This window comes from Muscardinus avellanarius (genome assembly GCF_963383645.1).
Source record: "Muscardinus avellanarius genome assembly, chromosome: 1".
In the NCBI taxonomy this organism is placed as follows: Eukaryota; Metazoa; Chordata; class Mammalia; order Rodentia; family Gliridae; genus Muscardinus; species Muscardinus avellanarius.
Genome location: NC_137786.1, coordinates 204947370 through 204967225, shown reverse-complemented (window position 1 = coordinate 204967225; position 19856 = coordinate 204947370). Strand labels below are relative to the sequence as shown.

At 38.0% G+C, this 19856-nt stretch overlaps 1 protein-coding gene across 1 annotated transcript in view; it reads left to right on the top strand.

Moving 5' to 3' along the window:
• DCDC1 (doublecortin domain containing 1) overlaps window positions 1–19856 on the top strand; it is a gene marked incomplete at both ends in the record, with an annotated part of 459856 nt that overhangs the window by 203883 nt on the left and 236117 nt on the right. The window contains one exon of the mRNA XM_080690535.1: window positions 2527–2697. Coding sequence (XP_080546661.1) covers window positions 2527–2697 — 171 coding nt within the window. The remainder of the gene's footprint in view (window positions 1–2526; window positions 2698–19856) is intronic.

Below are 19856 nucleotides of genomic sequence, written 5' to 3'. Positions count from 1 at the left end.
AGATGAACCAAGAACAAACAATTAAAATTCTATATGCAGAAAACAGATTTTAAAAAAGCATTCTAGTCATATAGCAATGCCTTGGAACACCTACTTTGTTTTAGACATTGTTCTGTCTATTCTTTAATCTCATTTAATTCTAAGTATGGTAAGGCCAGTGTTATTGTTCAGCTATGGATGACAGTTTTATTACCTGTTAAAAGTCTCCTAGTCAGTAAGTGGCAGAGCCATGATTTAAACAAAGATTTTAAAGTGTATGCTTTATTCAGAGTCATTACTACTTTTAAACATGTCTAATTTTTATTACTTTAAAGAATCATTGATAAACTGAATTTCTGCTTTTCATCTTTTTTGGTCATTATCATGTATTGACCCATGGTTATGTAAGAATGTAGACTATTAGATAGAATATAAATTTATGTACCACAGTGGAAGAGTTAAGGAAGGGTAATGATGGCTGGGTGTGGCGGCGCACGCTTGTAATCCCAGTACTTGGGAGGTTGAGACAGGAGGATCTCATGTGCGTGGACAACCTCAGCTACTTAGTGAGGTCTTCTGCAATTTAGTGAGACCTTGTTTCAAAATAAAGAATAAAAAATAGGGCTGGGGGTGTAGATCCGAGGTAAATGCCCCTGGGTTCCATCCCTAGTACCACACACAAAAAAGGAAGGGTGATGATTTTAACTTATAAACTACAAGAATTAAAACATTAATATGCTGGGTGTGGTGGTGCACGCTTGTAATCCCAGCATTAGGGAGGTGGAGACTGGAGGATCACGGTTGAGACAACCTCAGCTACTTAGCAAGGTCCTTCGCAACTCAGTGAGACTGTTTCAAAACTAAAAAGACTAAAAAATAGGGCTGGAGGTGTAGCTCGGATTTACAATGCCCCTGGGTTTCATCCCCAGTACCGAAAAAAATTTAATATTTTTCAGTCTTCATCAACTCATTAATAATCTATAAGTAAAATCGTAGCCCATCCTAAATACACTGACTAAAAATCTAGTAATTTGGAAGGGCATGGTGATGCATGCTCCTAATCCCAGGACTTGGAAGGCTAAGACAGGAGGATCTTGGTTTGAGGCCAGCCTCAGCTACTTAGTGAGGCCTTGCTTCTAAATAAAGAATAAAAAAAAAATGGGATCGGGGGTGTAGCTTGATGGTAGAAGGCCCCTGTGTTAAATCCCCAGTGCTGCAAAAAAAAAAAAAAAATTTTTCCTAGAATTTAAAAAAACACAGGTACATGTTTATAAGAATTTTCTACTTCTAGAAAACTTTTGTGTTTTATTTTTGACGTTGATATGCATTTAAATATTGCCTAAAGCAGAACATTATCTTTGAAGTACAAGTATTTTTAAAAAACAATATTTAGCCGGGCGTGGTGGTGCACACTTGTAATCCCTGAGCTTGGGAAGCGGAGACAGGAGGATCGTGCATTTCGAAGCCAGCTGCACTGGTTTAAGAGACCCTATTTCCAAATAAAAATATTAAAAAATAGGTCTGGGAGTGTACCCGGAGGTAGAAGGGTTTCCAGGAACCCCAGTACCACAATAAACAAACAAACAAACAAACAAACAATATATACCTTGATAATACATATTATTTTCAAATATTAAAATAATATTTTAGAATATTCAGGAGGAGATAACAGGTATTTTTTTAAAGGTTAACAAAATCATCTAGATGTGGTGGTGCATGCCTTTAATTACTGTACTTGGGAGGCCGAAATAGGAGGATCTCAGATTGGAGGTCAGCCTCAGCAATTTGATGAGGTCCTCAACAACTTAGTGACACCCTGTCTCAAAATAAAAATTCAAAAGTAAAGGTCAGTGAAATCCTAAAGTCTTTAATATATGTACTAAATTTTATGGAGCACAGTAAAATAAAATATTATAAAAAAAGGAGAGTGCATACAGTAAAAATGAAATATAGGAGTAGGTTACATACATTGGATTATTTAAAATCCTAGAAAGGTCTTATTCTGTTAAGCAGTTTAAAAGTCCTTTACAAACTCGTCAGATATGTATGTTTATTTTCATATTCAGAGATATTTTTCGTTCAGAAATTGTAAATGGCTACCTCTTCCGTGTTCCTGAAGCGAAAAGGTCATCCTTTAAATAATCTTGATGAGCCGGGCGTGGTGGCGCACGCTTGTAATTCCCGCGCTTGGGAGGCAGAGACAGGAGGATCGCGCAGGTTCGAAGCCAGCCGCGCGCACTGGCTTAGGAGACCCTGTTTCCAAATAAAGATGTAAAAATAGGTCTGGGAGTGTAGCCCGGAGGTAGAAGGGCTTCCAGGAACCCCAGTACCACCAAAAAAATAAAATAAAATAAATAAATAAATAAATAAGTAATCTCGATGGAGGAATGTGCGTCTCTTCTGTCCTCTTTGCTTGAGGATACATCTTTACTCAGATCCTTGTATTGAAGTCATTTTTTCCCTATCAAGCCGGCCACTCAGAAGTCTAATAGGTGTGACATCAACAATTACTCCTTGCTAACAACGCTTGTTATTTAACCCCTTCAGGTGAGCAGGCTGATTGATGAATTGCAGACAGCTATCAAAAGCAACAGAGGTCATCTCTCAAAACTTGGCCCTCAATTACAGGCTGAGCAGGAGCAATTCTCCTCTTCCGTCTACCAACACATTAAAAGCCTTCCAGCAAACACTCTGGTCCCTGGCGGCCTGCAGCTCAAGGTGGGTATCACTCTAGGACTTTCGATGCATTCAGACAGAGACGGAAAGCCTTGGACATGGCCAGAGTTTGAAATTCATTTTTATCTTCAAAACTGGAGTTTGACTTACAAGTGATAATATTACTTCCCTTTCAGGAAATAAGTTTTAAAGTAAAATACCTAACAGGCCTATGAAATGGATATTTATAAACCTCAGTTTTCTATCCAGTAATTTTAATGAAGAAATGTCACCAGGTAAACATTTTCCTATGTTTCCGGGTAACATATTTTTTTTTCATGGGAGTCACTGTGTATTTCAGTTTCTAAAAAATAACGTATTTGGAGAAATGGCCAAGCTTTAATAGTTGACAGACAGTGGCAATAAGAATTGGAGGTGAAAGGCCAGGTGACTGATTGATGTTCAAACTACATTGCCAAGGAAAAGGATCTGAATTGGATTAGTGTGACACATGTCTGAGTTCACTTGGTAAAATCAATACTTAAAAATATACTGGGAAAAAAGGTGAATTGGTTATTTGTCAGGACAAGATGGCTAAATGTCCTAGCCTACTCTGCTATTGCAGCTTTGCAAGACAGAAAGAATAACTCATTCTTGGTTGACATGATGTAGATGCTTAAAGCTTAAGGAATATTTAACATTTTTTTTGTTTTCATGATAGAATATCCATGTTATATTAACATGTAAATAGAGTTCTGTAACTTTATATCTCACATTTCAAGAGACTATTCTTAGTAAAATTTGAATTACTAAAAGTATGTCTCTCTCCCATCTAAGCATAGCATTATTACAACTCTTTATTATTTTATAGGGATGTTGTAATGTTCAAAATTAATTGTATTTTGATCATCCTTTATACTATTCAGTTTATTCTACAAATAACATTATAAACACGATGTTTCCTGTTATACCTTGTTTCTTGTAATGATACCCCATGTGTATTTTGAATGAGAATATTACCATTAAAAACTGACCGTTTGAGCTGGATGTTGTGGTTACATGCCTATAATCCCAGTATTTTGGATGCTGAGATAGGATTACAGGTTTGTATCCAACCTCCAAAACTTAGCAAGGCCCTCAGCAACTTAGTGAGACCCTGTTTTTAAAAAAAAAAAAACATAGGACTGGGATGTAGCTTAGAGGGAGAATGTCCCCTTGGTTCAATCCCTAGTAACACACACACACACACACACACACACACACACACACACACACACAAACACACAAAAATGACCTTTTGGGAAATGCAATTCAATATTAAAGCATGATAATTTATTTCTCATAGACTGTGCTAGTCAGCTAGGGGTTTAGGAAGTGATGTTGAAGACGATAGAGGTTAAAGTTTCCTAATAGTCCAGTAGCACCGGTTTTTGGATATATATATATAGTTTTTTTTGCAGTACTGTGGGTGGAACCCAGGTGCGTTCTACCTCCAAGCCACACCGCCAGCTCTATTTTTTATTCTGTATTTTGAAACAGGGTCTCACTGAGTTGCAAAGGGCCTCACTAAGTAGCTGAGGCTGTCCATGGACCGCGATCCTCCCGTCTCAACCTCCCAAATGCTGGGATTACAAGCGTGCGCCACCAAGCCTAGCGATTTTTTTTTACTTGATTACAGACACATTCGTCTATTTTACAAAACATTCACTATTAGTTAACCCATTTTGTCCCATCATCGTATATGTGTAACAACTAAAAACTTACGGTATGTAATATATAACCATTAACATAGTGCAATTATATAACAACAGTAGGGTCATAATTATAAATAATAAGTGATTATATTATGTCATATTATTAATTAATATCATATAGTATAAGCTCTGGATTATGACTTTTAACCAATTTGAGTGTAACTGCATAGCTTTCATGGGGAAATCCTTAGACTTGAAAACTTGGAATTTAACAGGTTAAGAGAAAAACCAGGTGAGGGAATGTGGTTGCCTTAATGTCTCTCGTCCCCACTCATTTGTGTGAACAACTATCATATTAACTACGGTGTGGCCTGGAAAAGTCTTTTTTCTCCCCTAACAAGTTCACTGCTTATTTCTGAAGAATTTCTATTACTTATTCACTTCAGCACATTAGCTTGAAAGCAGATATTTAACTGGAGAATCTGAATTGTTGTTACTCTCACAATTTTTACTCTGTTAATATGCTTCGAGATTCTCTCTGTATCTATAACTAAAAATACATTTATATATGCAAGAAATCACGTCGCTATATTTGTATGCGCCCACTGTGATATATAATGCAGTGGGCACTAGCATCATGTGGCTATTTAAATTAAAACTAAAATTAAAAATCCAGTGCCTCCAGGGGCTTGCCTGATGCCTTCTGGGTTTTAGCGTGGCCAGCCTGCATCCAACACACCAAAATGTTTTGTCAGCTTCATCTCTTCTCACAATTTCTTCTTCCCCGTCGCAGGCATTTTCCTGTAAAGCAGGAGAATCTTTCACCACAAAGCACTGAGCAACATTTGCTTCTGCCTTTTCTCTCCTCATTTGCCCCCTTTGAAACACTTAGTTTCTCTCAGAAAATGAATTGTTCTTCTGAATCTCAAGAAACTTGGGCACCACCCCATCCGCAGGCCTTAGGCAGTGTTTTCAACCTGGCCGCATATTAGAATCATCCGAAGATGTTTTAAAATTACCAATGGCCCCTCTCCTACAGATTTTGAGTTAATTTAGTGTGCTAAGGCTGGCTCCCACTGCTTTATGAGCACTGATTGTTAGATTTTCAGAGTCTATGAGCCAATGGTTAAGTATAGTCATTACGAAAATCTTATATAAACTTATAATTAAATAGATCATATTAAAAACAAAGGTCATAAATACCTTTAATTTACAAATATCCTATTACATTTTACTATTACCTATTCTTTTCAAGTTGTTTGTGCTAGTTGTGTTTAGTGCAAGTACTATAAGATGGTGTGTTACTGTGCAATTCCTTACCAAATTTATTTTCAGTGATGATTTAGAACTTGAAATCAATCACAGTTAGAGTATCTGTACAATAGAAATTGGAAAATAGTATAAATGAGGGCTTGCTTGAAAGTTTTACTGATTGTCTAGATCAGCTCATGGACCAACTCTGCCTGTGTCACTGTTTTCGGCCACTGTAAGAACGTCTGCTATAGCCATGGTTTAGGGATAGCTTCCTTCCTAGTTCTGCCCGCCTCCCCTCCCAACCCCCCGCCCCCAGCAATTCCTCCTCCTCTTCATTCCCATGGAGATGCCGCCAGAAATGTTGGTGCTTTCCCTGGGAGAACGGAGAGAAAGAATTGATAAGAAAGGGTATTAGCACATTTGTAGAGGATGGTGGGTGGAAAAACTCATAGTAAGGTGGGTGATTGTGGCTGAGGATTGATGAGCGAGAACGTTTGATGTGTGAGTAGGTGGTAGAAATCACAGGGGACAAGTGGAAGATGGGTCCAAGACACCCTGTCCCTGGAACTAGTGCTTTTCGCACACAATTGGTCAGTGTTGCCTGCAGGCTGTCTTCCATTTGCTGCCCGTGGAGGCAGTTCCAGCCTCTGTGGGACCAAGAGCTGGTAAAAATTGAGAGCAGGGGCAGGGCAGGTGCTCTCTGCAAAGTGTATGTTTATTTTGGATGAGATAGTAAATCACAACAAATTAATGAAGCCTCAGAGATTCGGATACTGTCTTCTGAGATCTTTTTTTTACCACTCAGTTTGCCAGAAATATTTACATGGAAATATTACTTTATTGGTATATAGTTTCCCTTCCCACCTACAGCAACTTCTAAAACTTTTAGAACCTGGAGCATATAAGGGACCTGAAGCTTATTTTGTATTAATTTCATATAAATACACTGTACCTGTGAACAGAGAAATATGATGGAATTTAGTAATCTGGATTAAAAAAAGAATCAGAGGGTTGTGATATCGGGATATGTTTTAGCCTTTTGATTTTTGTATATTTTTATAGTTACTCTATGTATAGCATAGAAAATTAAACTTTATTAAAAGGATAATTCAGAGATTTAATTAAAAAATTTTATTGGTGTATTGTAGTCATACATCTTAATGGGATACATAAGATGGTAGAGATATACATGCACACATCACCCAATTAGCCCTTACCCAATTCCCACCCATTCCCTCCCCCTCCCTCTTTCTCATGCTTGGCTTAGTGATTGACTTTGATATGTTTGTTAAAGTATGTCATGTGAATTAGAGAATTTCCCTCTTCACCCCGCCCATACCCTCAGGTCACCTAATTTGCTCATCTATAGAATTTTCTTCTTCATCTAGAGTTTCTCCTATGACTTATGCATCCATGGCTTTCACATATTAGAGAGAGCATCTGATTTCTTATTTTTTGTGACTGACTAATCTCACTTATAATGCCCTCTAGTTCCATCCATTTCCCTGTAGATGATGTAACTGTTTTTCTTTATGGCTGATATAAATTCCATTGTGTACATATCCCACAGTTTTTTAATCCATTCATCTGTTGATGGACATCTTGGCTGGTTCATAGTTTGGCAATGGTGAATTCAGCATCTATGAACATAGATGTACATGCATTCATTTGGTAGTTTGGTTTCCATTCTTTTGGGTAGATACCGAGAAGTGTCATTACTGTATCATATGGTAAACTCGTTCCCATTCTTCTGAGGATCCTCTATACTGTTTTCCAAAGTGGTTACACTAAGTTGCAATCCCACCAACAATGTTTTAGAGTTCCTACTTCTCCACATCCTCTCTAGCATTTGTTGTTGTTTGTGTTTTGAATGATTGCCATTCTAGTTGGAGTTAAGTAAAATCTCAGGGTAGTTTTGATTTGCATCTCTCTGATTGCTAATGATGTTGAGCATTTTTTCATCCATTTATTGGCCATTTGAAATTATTCCTTTCTGAAGTGTCTTTTTAATTCTTTTGCCCATTTTTGTTGTTGTTGTTGTTGTTGTTGTTGTTGTTGATACTGGGGGTGAAACCCAGGGGTTTTCTACCTGGGCTATACTCCCAGACATATTTTATACTTTATTTGGAAACAGGGTCTCACTAAGTTGCTGAGAGCCTCACTAAGTAGCTGAGGCTGGCTTTGAACCTGTGTGATCCTCCTGTCTCAGCCTCCCAAGCACTGGGATTACAAGTGTGTGCCACCACACCTGGTTTTGTCCATTTTTGATTGGGTTATTTGATTTCTTAGTGCTGAGTTTCATGAGTTCTCTGTATATTCTAGATATTAGTCCTCTATCGGAGGAGTAGGTAGCAAAAATCTTTTCCCATTCTGTTGGCTCTCAGTTGAGGTTCTTGATAGTTTCCTTTGCTGTACAAAAGCTCTTCAGTTTCATGTAATCCCACATATTGATTTGCCTTTTAGTTTCTTGTGTCTTTAGGATCTTGTTGAGAAAGTTTTTATCTGTGCCTGTGTGTTGCAATGCTGGACCTATACCCTCTTCAAGGAGCCTCAGGTCTTTGGTCCAATTTCCAAGTCTTTGATGCATCTTGAATTGACTCTTGTGCAAGGTAAGAAAGTGGATTTTATTTCTATTTTTCTACCAGTTTTGCAAACACCATTTGTTGAACAGGCTATCTTTTTTCCAGTGTATGTTTTTGGCTCCTTTGTCAAAAATCAATTGGCTGTGTGTGGATTTGTTTCTGAGTCTTCTCTTCTGCTCCATTGGTCTATGTGTATGTTTTTGTGCCAGTAACCATGCTGTTTTTATTACTATGGTTTTGTAATATAGTTTGAAGTCAGGTATTATGATTCCTTCTGCATGGTTTTTGTTGCTGAGAATTATTGTGGCTATTCTGGTTTTTTTTATGTTGTTGTTGTTCCAAATGAATTTAAGGACTGTAATTTCTATGTCTGTGAAGAATGATCTTGGTAATTTAATGGGTATTGCATTGAATCTGTAGATCACTATTGGAAGTATGGCTATTTTGATTATATTTATTCTGCCTATCTATGAACATGGAAGATCTTTCCATCTTCTAAGGTCTTCTTCAATTTCTTTTTACAATGTTTTACAATTTTTTTTGTAGAGGTCTTTTACCTCCTTGGTTAAGTTTATTCCTAAGTATTTTTTTTTGTGGGAAATCCTGAGTGGAAGTGTTTTCTGGTGTTCTTTTTCAGTGGTCTTATGGTTGGTATACAGAAGAGCTTATAATTTTTTAAGATTGATTTTGTATCGAGACACTTTGCTGAATTTGTTGATCAGTCCTATAAGCCTTTTGGTTGAGTTTGTTGTGTCTTCTAAGTATAGCATCATGTCATTTACAAATAGTGAAAGTTTGAGCTCTTCTTTTCCTATTTGTATTCCTTTAATTTCTTTTTCTCACTTTATTGCTCTGCCTAGAGTCTCAAGTACTATATTGAAAAAAAGTGGTAATAATGGACATCCTTGTCTTATTCCTATTTTTAGAAGGAATTTTCGAAGATTTTTCCCATTTAATATGATGTTGGCTTGTGGGCCTATTGTAGAGTGCCTTTATAATGTTGTTTCTTCTAATCTGATTCTCTGCAGTGCTTTTATCATAAATGGGTGTTGGATTTTATCAAATGCGTTTTCAGTGTCTATTGAAATGATCATGTGATTTTTGTCTTTGGTTCTGTTTATATGATGAATTAAATGGATTAATTTTTGTATGTTGAAACAGCCTTGCATCCCTGGGATGGACCCTATACCTGGTCTTGGTGTATGATTTTCTTTTTGTGGTTTTGAATGTGTGTTGCTAGTGTTTTGTTTAGCAATTTTGCATCCAAGTTCGTCAAAGATATAGGCCTTTAGTTTTCCTTCCTTGAGCTGTCTTTATTTGGTTTTGATATTAATGTGATGTTGGCTTCATATGTGATGTTTCATATGTGATGTTCAATGTGATGTTTGGGAGAGCCCCATTTTTTATTTCATGAAATAGATTGAAGAGCATCGAGGTTAACTATTCTATAAAGGTTTTATAAAATTCACTTGGGAAGCCATCTGGTCCTGGGCTTTTCTTTGATGGTAAGATATTTCTTGCTGTTTCAATCACTTTGATTACTATTGGTTGGTTTAAATTTTCTATATCTTCTTGACTCAGTTTAGACAGGTTATATTTATTTAGAAAGTTGTCAATTTATCCAGATTTTCCATTTTGTTGGAGTATAGTTTTTCAAAGTAGTTTCTTATAATCCTCTGGATTTCTACACTGTCAGTAGTGATATCTCCATTTTCATCTTTTATCCTCATAATTTGGGTTAATTTCCCCTTTTTTATTAGGTTGAATAGTGATTTATCTATCTTGTTAATTTTTCTGAGAAACAAGCTTTGTTTTGTTGATTTTTTGTATTTTTTATTCTCTACCGCATTGATTTTTGCTATGATTTTAATAATTTACTGTCTTCTACTGGCTTTGGGGTTAGGTTATTTCTGTTTTTCAAGAACTTTGAGGTGTGTTGTTAGGTTATTTGATGATTTTCTGTTTTTCTTATGTGAGCACTCAGTGCTGAATTTTCCTTTTAATACTGCCTTCAAAGTGTCCCAGAGGTTTTGATCTGTTTTTTCTCTATTTTTATTTGTTTCTAGAAATTTCTTTCTTTCTTTTTTTTTATTTCCAGTACTGGAGATGGAACCTGGGACATTCTACTCTCCTTAGGATTGGGTTTGGGAAGAGGGTAAAAACAAAAACAAATGAAAAAACAGGCATACACACTCACACATAAAAAAGAACAAAAAAAACCAAAACAACCCCAACAACAAATTAATGCAACTGTACAAATAAATGACTATTCAGCAGATAGGTCCTCTGTAGTCTCTCTCTGTGCAGATACCGAGTGCCACCAGCACCTTTCCCGCTATGAGTCTGGTTTTATGAGTCTTTCTTTATGCAGGTGGTCAGTATCAATGGGGCTGGATTTAGTATTAAGTGCCGGTCACCCTCCATGCTCTCCACAGATTTGGAGTCTCGGTCTCTTCCCGCCTCTGTAGGTGGCAGATGCCTCTGAGACCAAACTCAATGTAAGACTCTCTGTTCTCCACAGATAGGGCTGGTCTGTTCTGACTTCTATCAATTCGCCACGATTGGGTGGTCTGTGGTGATCCCAGAGATTCTACTAGTAGGGTCTAGTGTTAAGCATAGGTATTTCCCCACACTTTCCACTGATCAGAACATGAGTCTCCCTGAGCCTCTGCTATGTCCAACAGCAAACTCTGTTCCCATCTCCTCCAGGTTGAACTTCAAAGTCTCAGACCCAGGGAGTTTATTGCGGCTGTGCAAGTTCCTGGGGATGCCACGCTGAGCATTCTCCTATGGGAGACATGATTTCACTTATGGTGTTATTGAGCGCAGCGCTCTGGAGGGCATTGTAAGCTCAGCTGCCACTACTGTAAGTTGTAGACTTCATTCCTTCCTTTGTTGGGTTGAACTGTAAAGTCTCAGACCCAGGGTTTTTATCACGGCTGTATGAGTCCCTTGGGCTGCCACACTGGGTGTTCTCCTGCAGGAACCGCAGCTTTACTTATGGTTCTGGTGTGTGCCCATTTAGATTTCTGGAGGGTGTGGTGGGCTTAGCTGCCACAGCTGCAAGTTGTCGCCGGTGTTTGTGTAGGAGGAACTGATGACTTAAAATTCAATGATCTGTAGCCACTTACTTCAGGTCCTTGGATGTTTGTCTGATCATCTATGGATTCGGGTGCGGTGAGGCAACATGGCACCGCTGCGGAGCCCTCAGCCACAAGGCAGGCAGGTTTCTTTTCTGGTACTGAGCTAGGATCTGGATCTCTAGAGGGCATTGATCTGGATCTCTAGAGGGTGAGCTTGGCCGCCACTGCTGGAAGTTGTAGCCAGTGTTTGCACAGGAATAATTGATGGCTTACAGAACCTGATGGTCTGAAACTGCTCACTTCAGGTCCTTGGTTGTTTTCTTTTTCATCTTTGGAGTTGGGTGCTGTGAAGCAAGATGGTGCCATTGCAGTGCCCACCACCACAAGGCAAGCGGGTTTCTTTTCTGCTCTCTGATTGGTCTTCTAAACTTCTTTTTACCTGTCCTTGTATCTATCATTTTTATTCCTCTACTAATAGTATTTTCTGGCTTTGTAGAATGCTTTTTTGAGGCAGTGGAAATCGGGTGTCAGCAGGACTGATATGTGCTGCTTCCCTGGGTTGCCATTTTCCCAGAAGTTGAATCAGAGATTTAATTTTTAAATTTTTAAATTTAATTTTTTAAAAGAATGTCTTTGTCTAACATCTAGTTTATCCTCTGGGTGGTATGCAGATAATAATTTTAAATTCTCCCAGTAACAGGAAGATCTTAAAATGCTGGGTGTAGTAGTGTATGATTATAATTCTAGTACTTGGGAGCCTGAGATAGAAGGATCGCAGGTTCAAGACCAGTGGGGTAACTTAGCAAGACCTTGTTTCAAAATAAAAATAAAACCTGGCTGGGGTATAACTCAGATGTAGATTGTCCCTGGTCAATCCCCAGTATGAAAAATTAACAAAGGGTCAGCTTCCCCAAAATAAAAAGAAAACCCTTAAGATTTTAAGTAAATAGTTCACATTTTGTACCTATTTTTTTTCCACAAGGCATAGTGTTAGGTACCATGGGAAGATGCAGAGAAGCATAACATACCTCTTCTGGGCTAAACCCATAATTATGTTCATACAACTAGAGCAATATCATGCCTTTGAAGACAAAACTAATGTGTTAAACTTCTTAACTTTTTGCTAAAGTTCTAACATTTTACTGTTACAGGCCTACTTGTGTTTGGGAAATGGGCTAATTTGGTTGATAGCAGAAAAGATGCTGACTTTGCTTCCTATGGCACCCTTGCCCCACCTTTCCTGTGCGTTGAATACTTGAACGTGCTGTCACAGGCACAGGACCACCAGGAAACCATTTGACATTTACCTTCTATTTTGTGGTCATGTTCAATCAGTCTTTGTTGTAGTGCTGGGGATTGAACCTGGGGCTTTGAGCGCATTTAAAAAAGTTTCAAGTTCCCCACACATTCATTGGTATTAAGAGGAAGTTTATTTACATATTTTGAAATCTGGCGCATGCTGTAATCCCAGCATTCAGGAGACTGAAACTGGAGGATCATGGTTTGCAGACAGCCTCAGTTACTTAGTGAGGCCCTCCGCAACTTAGTGAGACCCTGTTTCAAAATTTTAAAAAATAGAAAAATAGGGCAGGGAGTGTAGCTCGGAGGTCGAATGCCTCTGGGTTCCATCTCCAGACCCACAAACTATATATATATATATATATATATATATATATATATATACATACATACATATATTATACATGACAATTATATTTGGTAGGTAACTGAGGTCAATTATCCACAATTATGTGGCCAGATTCTTTTCTGGGGGATGGCCTCTTTGTCCTTCTGCATGCATGTCTGCTTTGTACATCCCTTGTTCCTTGTCTTTCCTGTTTCACCATTTTGCCAAAATATGAATTCACAGCTCCTGAGCTGCTTTATTTCACCTCAGTTATCTGAATAAGCAAGAGGAAAACAAATTTAGGACATGCCCTAAGGACAGGTGGTGAGAAATGCCAACCTGACCTTCATTTGAACAGGAAGTGTAGGAGAGTAGCAAAATATTCAAGCTTATTATGATTTCAAGAACATCCCTTAAGTGTTGAGCAAACTGGGATGAAGCGAATCAGTTTTCGTAAGTAGATTTTACCCTAGTAGGCAAATGTTGGGCCACCAGTTTAAAGGTAAAGAATCTGAGACCTCAAGAATGTGATGAGATCCCATGCATGCCTCCAAGCATCTATGGGATAGCTAATTAGGGGCATCAAAACCTCTCACCTACTTGTCTTTCGAGTCTTCTTTTTCCTGACAGGCATCTGCAGCCAGATGTAAATCTCCATGTGCAGGAAGATACAATCTTCTTCCCTAGATCTGCCGAAGAGGAAAACAGCTTCTGTATCAAAATCAGGGAAGAGCAATTGGTCCGGGCATTAGCTCCCATGCAGTGCTTGTTGTAATGAGACAGGCTTTCCCTGTGCAGTCTTGACATCTGAGAAGGTGCCCAGAGAATTGCCAGGTGGGCAGTCAGCGGGGAAAGTCCACAGGCCAGAACTGTATTACTGTCCCAGCAGTTACTCAGACTAAATGCAACCGCTGAACCTTACCATCACAGACACACACTCTCTCTCAGGGAGACTGTCCTTCTCCATAGCAGTTAATTTGTTTTTACCTCTCAATTAGCTTTTTCACAGAGTGTTTGATATGCTCAAGTTGCTGAGACTCCCTTCCCACGTATGTTCCCATGCCCTGGATCACCCACTGACATCTATGTTAGTCTGACTCGCCATGAAAATTCCCAAGCATAAATTTTTCATTTGAACATGAATAAATGCAGATTTTCAAGTAAGTGCAAATGAAGTGATTCATTTACACCTACTGAAGAGTCTGCCTGCAGCTTTAAAATTGGATTATTTCTTAGAATAAAAATATTTTCCTGTAAATAGTAAGTTTTTGTATAGGTTTTAGGTATTCGGTACCCAATTATATTAGGGGAAATTTATTAATAGGCATATTTGAAATAAAAAGAAACTTAATAGTATTAAAACATATACTCTATTTAGAAGTAAAAACATGATCTCCAAGGCTTAGAATTTGAGAAAGTCTGATTATTTAGTTAATATTTAATCCTATAATGTTTATTTCTCCTAGTAAAATAGAATCTGTAGGTATGTGACTATATTTTCCTCACTGCTCCCCATGCTTTCTATAAAAAGAAATATACTGAGGCCAGAAACCTCCCAACACTTTTATTTACCAGATTTTATAAATGATATCTCATATTCAACTACAGACAAAATCCACATGTCTGATAAGTTTAATTCAAATTGAATGTAATTTCAAGCATTAAATTAGTCTAATTGAAGTGAAATTCTGTTTTTCCTTGTGATATTCTAATTATAAAGGACTTACTAAAATTACTTGGATTAGAACATGACAACTAAGCAAAATTATTTTGCCACTGTATTCTAGATAATTTTGAACATTTTCATATATTGGACTTACTGAAAATTTTAATGGGATATAAAGAGATTTCACTTTATATATAAATATTTTATATGTGGTATAAATATAGTAACTCATTAACTTTTTCTTGCCTGAATGTCATAATTTTAGTATGTGTTTTATTGTATCACTTGACTAAATATTGATTAGACATGTTTATTGTTTGATTTATACTAGATTGTGTATTTGAGAAAATACAATGTGGATACTCCAAAACACAGTTTGCAAGTTGATAAAAGTAAAACAATAATAAATACTTCTGAATTAATGACTATTTAACATTAATTCAGTTAGAGGGATTTTCTGTCTGTGAAAATGTGATTTAAATGTGATTGGATAGTTTTTCATGGCTAATTAGCTTTTTTTTTTATTCTTTGTGGTACTGGTGATAGAACCCAGGGGCATTCTACCTCCAAGCTACACCCCCAGCCCTATTTTTACTCTTTATTTTGAAACAGGGTCTTAGTGAGTTGCAAAGGGCCTCACTAAGTAGTTGAGGCTGTCCACAAACCATGATCCTCCTGTCTCAGCCTCCCAAATGCTGGGATTACAAGTATGTGCCACCATGCCCACATCTAATTAGTTTCTTGCATAAGAAAAATATTTCGATTTTCATGTCCTTTCTGACACCTGTGATTAATAAACACCATCTGATTGACTTCTCAACATCTCTTTGCCCCCTATCCATAGCTCTGACTTAGATAAAACACTTAACCTTTCTGAGACTGACCTGTACGATCTGATTGCTGTGAACATTGGATGAGCTTCTGTAGGTGACAGTGTCCTGCGGGTTGAATGACTACTTGCGTGTATGTAGTGGACACTGCACCACACTGCCTGGATCTCCTCTTCTGGACTGAGTTACCCATCTCCCAGCTGCCACATTGCATCTGTTTTGGGCATTTCCCCCAGTATAAATCTGTGTCTTCTCCTAGGATTAAATCTCCACCCTCAAGGTAGCCTTCATTCAACATTCGGCCAGGATACAGGTGCAAAGGCTTAGCTCCCTCACCTCCATTTTGGACAATTCTCAAAGGCCACCCAGAGCTCCTACAAGAGACTTCTGTTGGAGAACAGTTTCACCTTTCCCTGCCCACTCTGCCCCCCAACCTTACAAGTGTTGCTCCTGAGCACTCTCTGGTGAACTTTCAATAGAGCCCAGTCCAGTACTACTTGCAAGTTAATGTTATTTCAAGGTGTTTAATTATATTCACCTGAAATGTGCCAGATAATTTTGTGAGGTTATTTTGTATTTAGTTTTTGTACCAGACCTCGGAGTAGTAAATCCTGTTACTGAATGGCCTCCCAACTCTTGGCAACACACTGCTGTGTCATTTTCCTATTATTGCCTCTTGACAGCATTGCATCCTGCGGCATTTTGAAGCTTAGGTGTTTGGCCTTCTGCTCACGAAGTGGAGAGCTTCCTGGGTGGTCTCCCCATTTGTAGAGAGTTTGGGAACCTGCTATTCCCCACAGCTAGCTCTTAACCAGACTTATAGCATTAAAGGCCAGATAATGGTACTGAGCAAGGCCTTACAAAGCCCTTCAATAGATGTCGGAGCGATGCTAGGCAAACTCGTCCAAGAACTAGATTGGCTCATAATTCTCCATTAAAGTCAGCTTTCCCTACACAGTTTGTCATGGTCCCTGTTTCCATGAAATATTTGCAGTAAATAAAATTCTCTCAGTACTCTGTTGACATTTTTATACCTTTGTAAATACTGCAAATAAGCAATAATATTTACAATGGTTAACTTATATCCATAGATGCCGAAATCATGTTTCAATAATACTAGCCTGGCTACAGTTTTATCTCCTAACCCCACTAATAAACATAAGAAAATATGATTTCTATGGGATGGACAATAGACACTGACCATTTCTTATCATGTGTATTGTGTCATCTACCCTTTGGTTACCTTTGTCCCCTCCAGTCTATTCCCAGCCCAGCAGCCATAGTGATCATAGTAGGTTAGATCCTGTTACTACTCTGTTCTAAATTCTCTAATGCTTCCCCATCCCACTTTGCACTGCTGACCTCACTGATTTCCTGTTTGCTTGGTCTCGTTCTCTGTCACTCTGCTTTAGTCACACTGGCATCCCTGAGGTTCCTGACGTGTACTGGACACGTTCCTGTCTCGTTCCTGCCTTGTCTTTGCTCTAGCAGCTCCCTCTGCCTGTTATGCTCTTCTCCCTGCTATCCGCTTGACTAGCCCTCTTACTTGTAAATCACTCCTGTCATATGGTGACCACCATGTTCACACCCCACCCTAATCCTAAGCCTATCTCCTCTGCCATAGCATGTACCACCTTCAAACTTCTCAGAACTGCATCTACCATGAAATAAATGAAGCCTGAGCTTCTGGGCTCCTTTTCTGCTTAGGTCCTTCCAAAAACACTAGAAGGGATCCTAACCCTCACATTGTTCTTCACATGGCCAAGTGTTCCTGTAATATTTGCAAGTATAAAATATTTTAACTCTAATGGTTTAAGACCAATATTCTTTTCCACTCCAACTTTTTCTCTTTCATGTTCTCCCTTGCTTGTGCCAGGTGGTAGTGAAGTGGCTATGGAGTGTATTGGCCAGCTTTCCATCACTATAAAAAATGAGATAAGTAATTTGTGATTAGAAAAGGTGTATTTTGCCTCACAGATTTTTAAGGTTTCTGCCCATGATTGATTGACCCCGTTGCTTTGAGCCTGTGCAAGGCAGCGTCTCATGGCAGGAGTACTTAGTCCAGAAAATATGCTCATATCATAAACCAGGAGGCTCATATCTAAACCCAGCCCAGAGAAGGGCCTGGGGTTCCACAATCTTCTTCAAGAACACACCCCATTGACCTAAGGACTTCTCAATACTCCTCACCTCTCAAAGGTTTCACAACCTCCCAACAGCACCACTCTGAGGAACCAAGTATTTAACACAGAGGCCTCTGAATGACATTCAAGATCCAAACTAGAGCATGAGGAAACATTTAGCTTGGGTGTCATGGAATGCAATTAGTTTGTGGTAAATACTGGTGAAACACCTAGGAATAGGAGTGGATTTCTATGCCCCTAGCTATGCAAAGTATAGCTAAAAAAAAAAGTGTGAAAGTATGCTCAAGTATTCATTCATTGCACTTCTCTGTTTAGTTCAGGTCATTTTAACTGAACTACACAAAGCTACCAGGAAGATGGCTATTGCCTGTTGGCCTTATAGGATATTGCTTTCTGACCTGGAAACAAAGTATGTGGATTGGTTGTGAAGGGTAAACATGATATGAAATTAACAGGGCCAACTAATTTGTAGAAAATTCTTCCACATGCTATAGCTTATATTTTGAAACTTTGTCAAGTTTTTCAAAATTGAAGATTAATCCTAAGACCGTTATGAAATGACCAATAAAGTTGGAAAGCCAACAGAAACTTTCCTCATCAATAATTAAAAAATTCTGTTTAGGCCAGGCATGGTGGTGCACGCTTGTAATCCCCATGCTTGGGAGGCGGAGACAGGAGGATCACGCAGGTTGGAAGCTAGCCTCGTTGGCTTAAGAGATCCTGTTTCCAAATAAAATATAAAAAAATAGGTCTGGTAGTGTAGCCTGGAGGTAGAAGTACCCCAGTACCACCAAAAAAAAAAAAAAAAAAAAAAAAAAATTCTGATTAGCTAGCCTAGGGAAAAGATCAAATGATCTTTCTGATCTTTTTATTGAAATTATTAAAGAATTAACACATGAAGAGGTGATCAAGGGTGATATAGTAAAAAAAAAATTAGCCTTGGATAGTTAACTAATGGAAATACTTTGTGACTTTATTGAATTGTAATTTTTTTGTGTGTGAGCTTTTAAACTGGTATAAACTTCTGTGACTTCTTTTTCTTATTAAATTAATAGTTTGTACCTAGTTTTGCATTCTTCTTGTTAAAGAAGTCCTCCCAAACCGAATAGACTTCAGAAGATCTGGGTATACCTTTCACATGCTGTATGATTTACTTGTTTGTTCTGTTTATTATTTATTGTCTGTCTCTCCCTATAATCCAGCAGTGGGTAAGTACCTCAAGAACAGAAATATTAGGTCACTAGAGTGTTTTAAATCCTTGAACAGTACTTGGCACATGGTAGGCACTAAATAAACGTTTGTTGAATGAATGAATGAATTTACCACATTACAGTGAATGACTGGTGTCAATATAACTTAATCCTACTTGAGAAAAGCCATTATTAACATGAAGAAAAGTAAAAAGACTAGAGTGCATGAAAAGTGATTTCTCTGAAAACTCTGTACTTTGCATAGCTAGGGGAATTGAAGTCAATTCTAGTTCCTAGGTGTCTCTTCAGTAGTCATTACTGCCGTGATTTTTAAGAGGATCTGGATCATGAGTTTTTAGGTTCTGTGACCTTATTCCTTGGGACCCATGAATAGCCCCAGCTGGCTTTTTGTGTCATCCTACACCAAGTGTGAGGATATAATTTTAGACAGAGATTGAGGCCATGTAGAAAACTACTGTGAAGCTACAGTAGCCCATTTTTTTAAAGTTAATGATGAGGTAGTAGAAAAACAAAAATAGATGATTTATTATTTTCACACATTTAGTTTATCATAAAAACTCTTTGTTTAGAAATCTGATTGTTGAAACACTGGACATTAAAAATAAAAGTACTCCTGCAAAAAAGGGACAAGTATACATGTAGACTTATATTTTTTAATGGGAAATCACAGTAGAGCTTAAAAGGCAAAGCTAAGCCTTAAGAACAGACTTTCATAGGGTTTCCACCTTTATTTTTATAGATATACAGCAAAAACACATTATATGAATGACTAGTGAAGGGCTGCCTCCTTTCACTTAAGCACCTAACTTTTGCATGAAAACACCCATTTTTAATGCCCTTAGGGTATTTTGGACATCATAGGTAGGCTTTTATTTTTTTGAGATCAGGTTTCTGGACATGGAAGGGAAGTCCTATTATAGGTAGTGAACAAAGCAGTGAGCTAATGAAGGTGTGAGGTGTTGACCAAATCCTCTCTGCCTTCTCACTTTGGCAGTTAGCACTCACACTGCTATTTTCTAGAATATAATTTGCTGCACTCTGACTCCATGTCTAGCAAGTCTCGACAAAGGAACATCAATAAGTTCTTCAAAGTGAGTTTTTTTTTTTTTTTCGTCAACACTAATCTTGCAG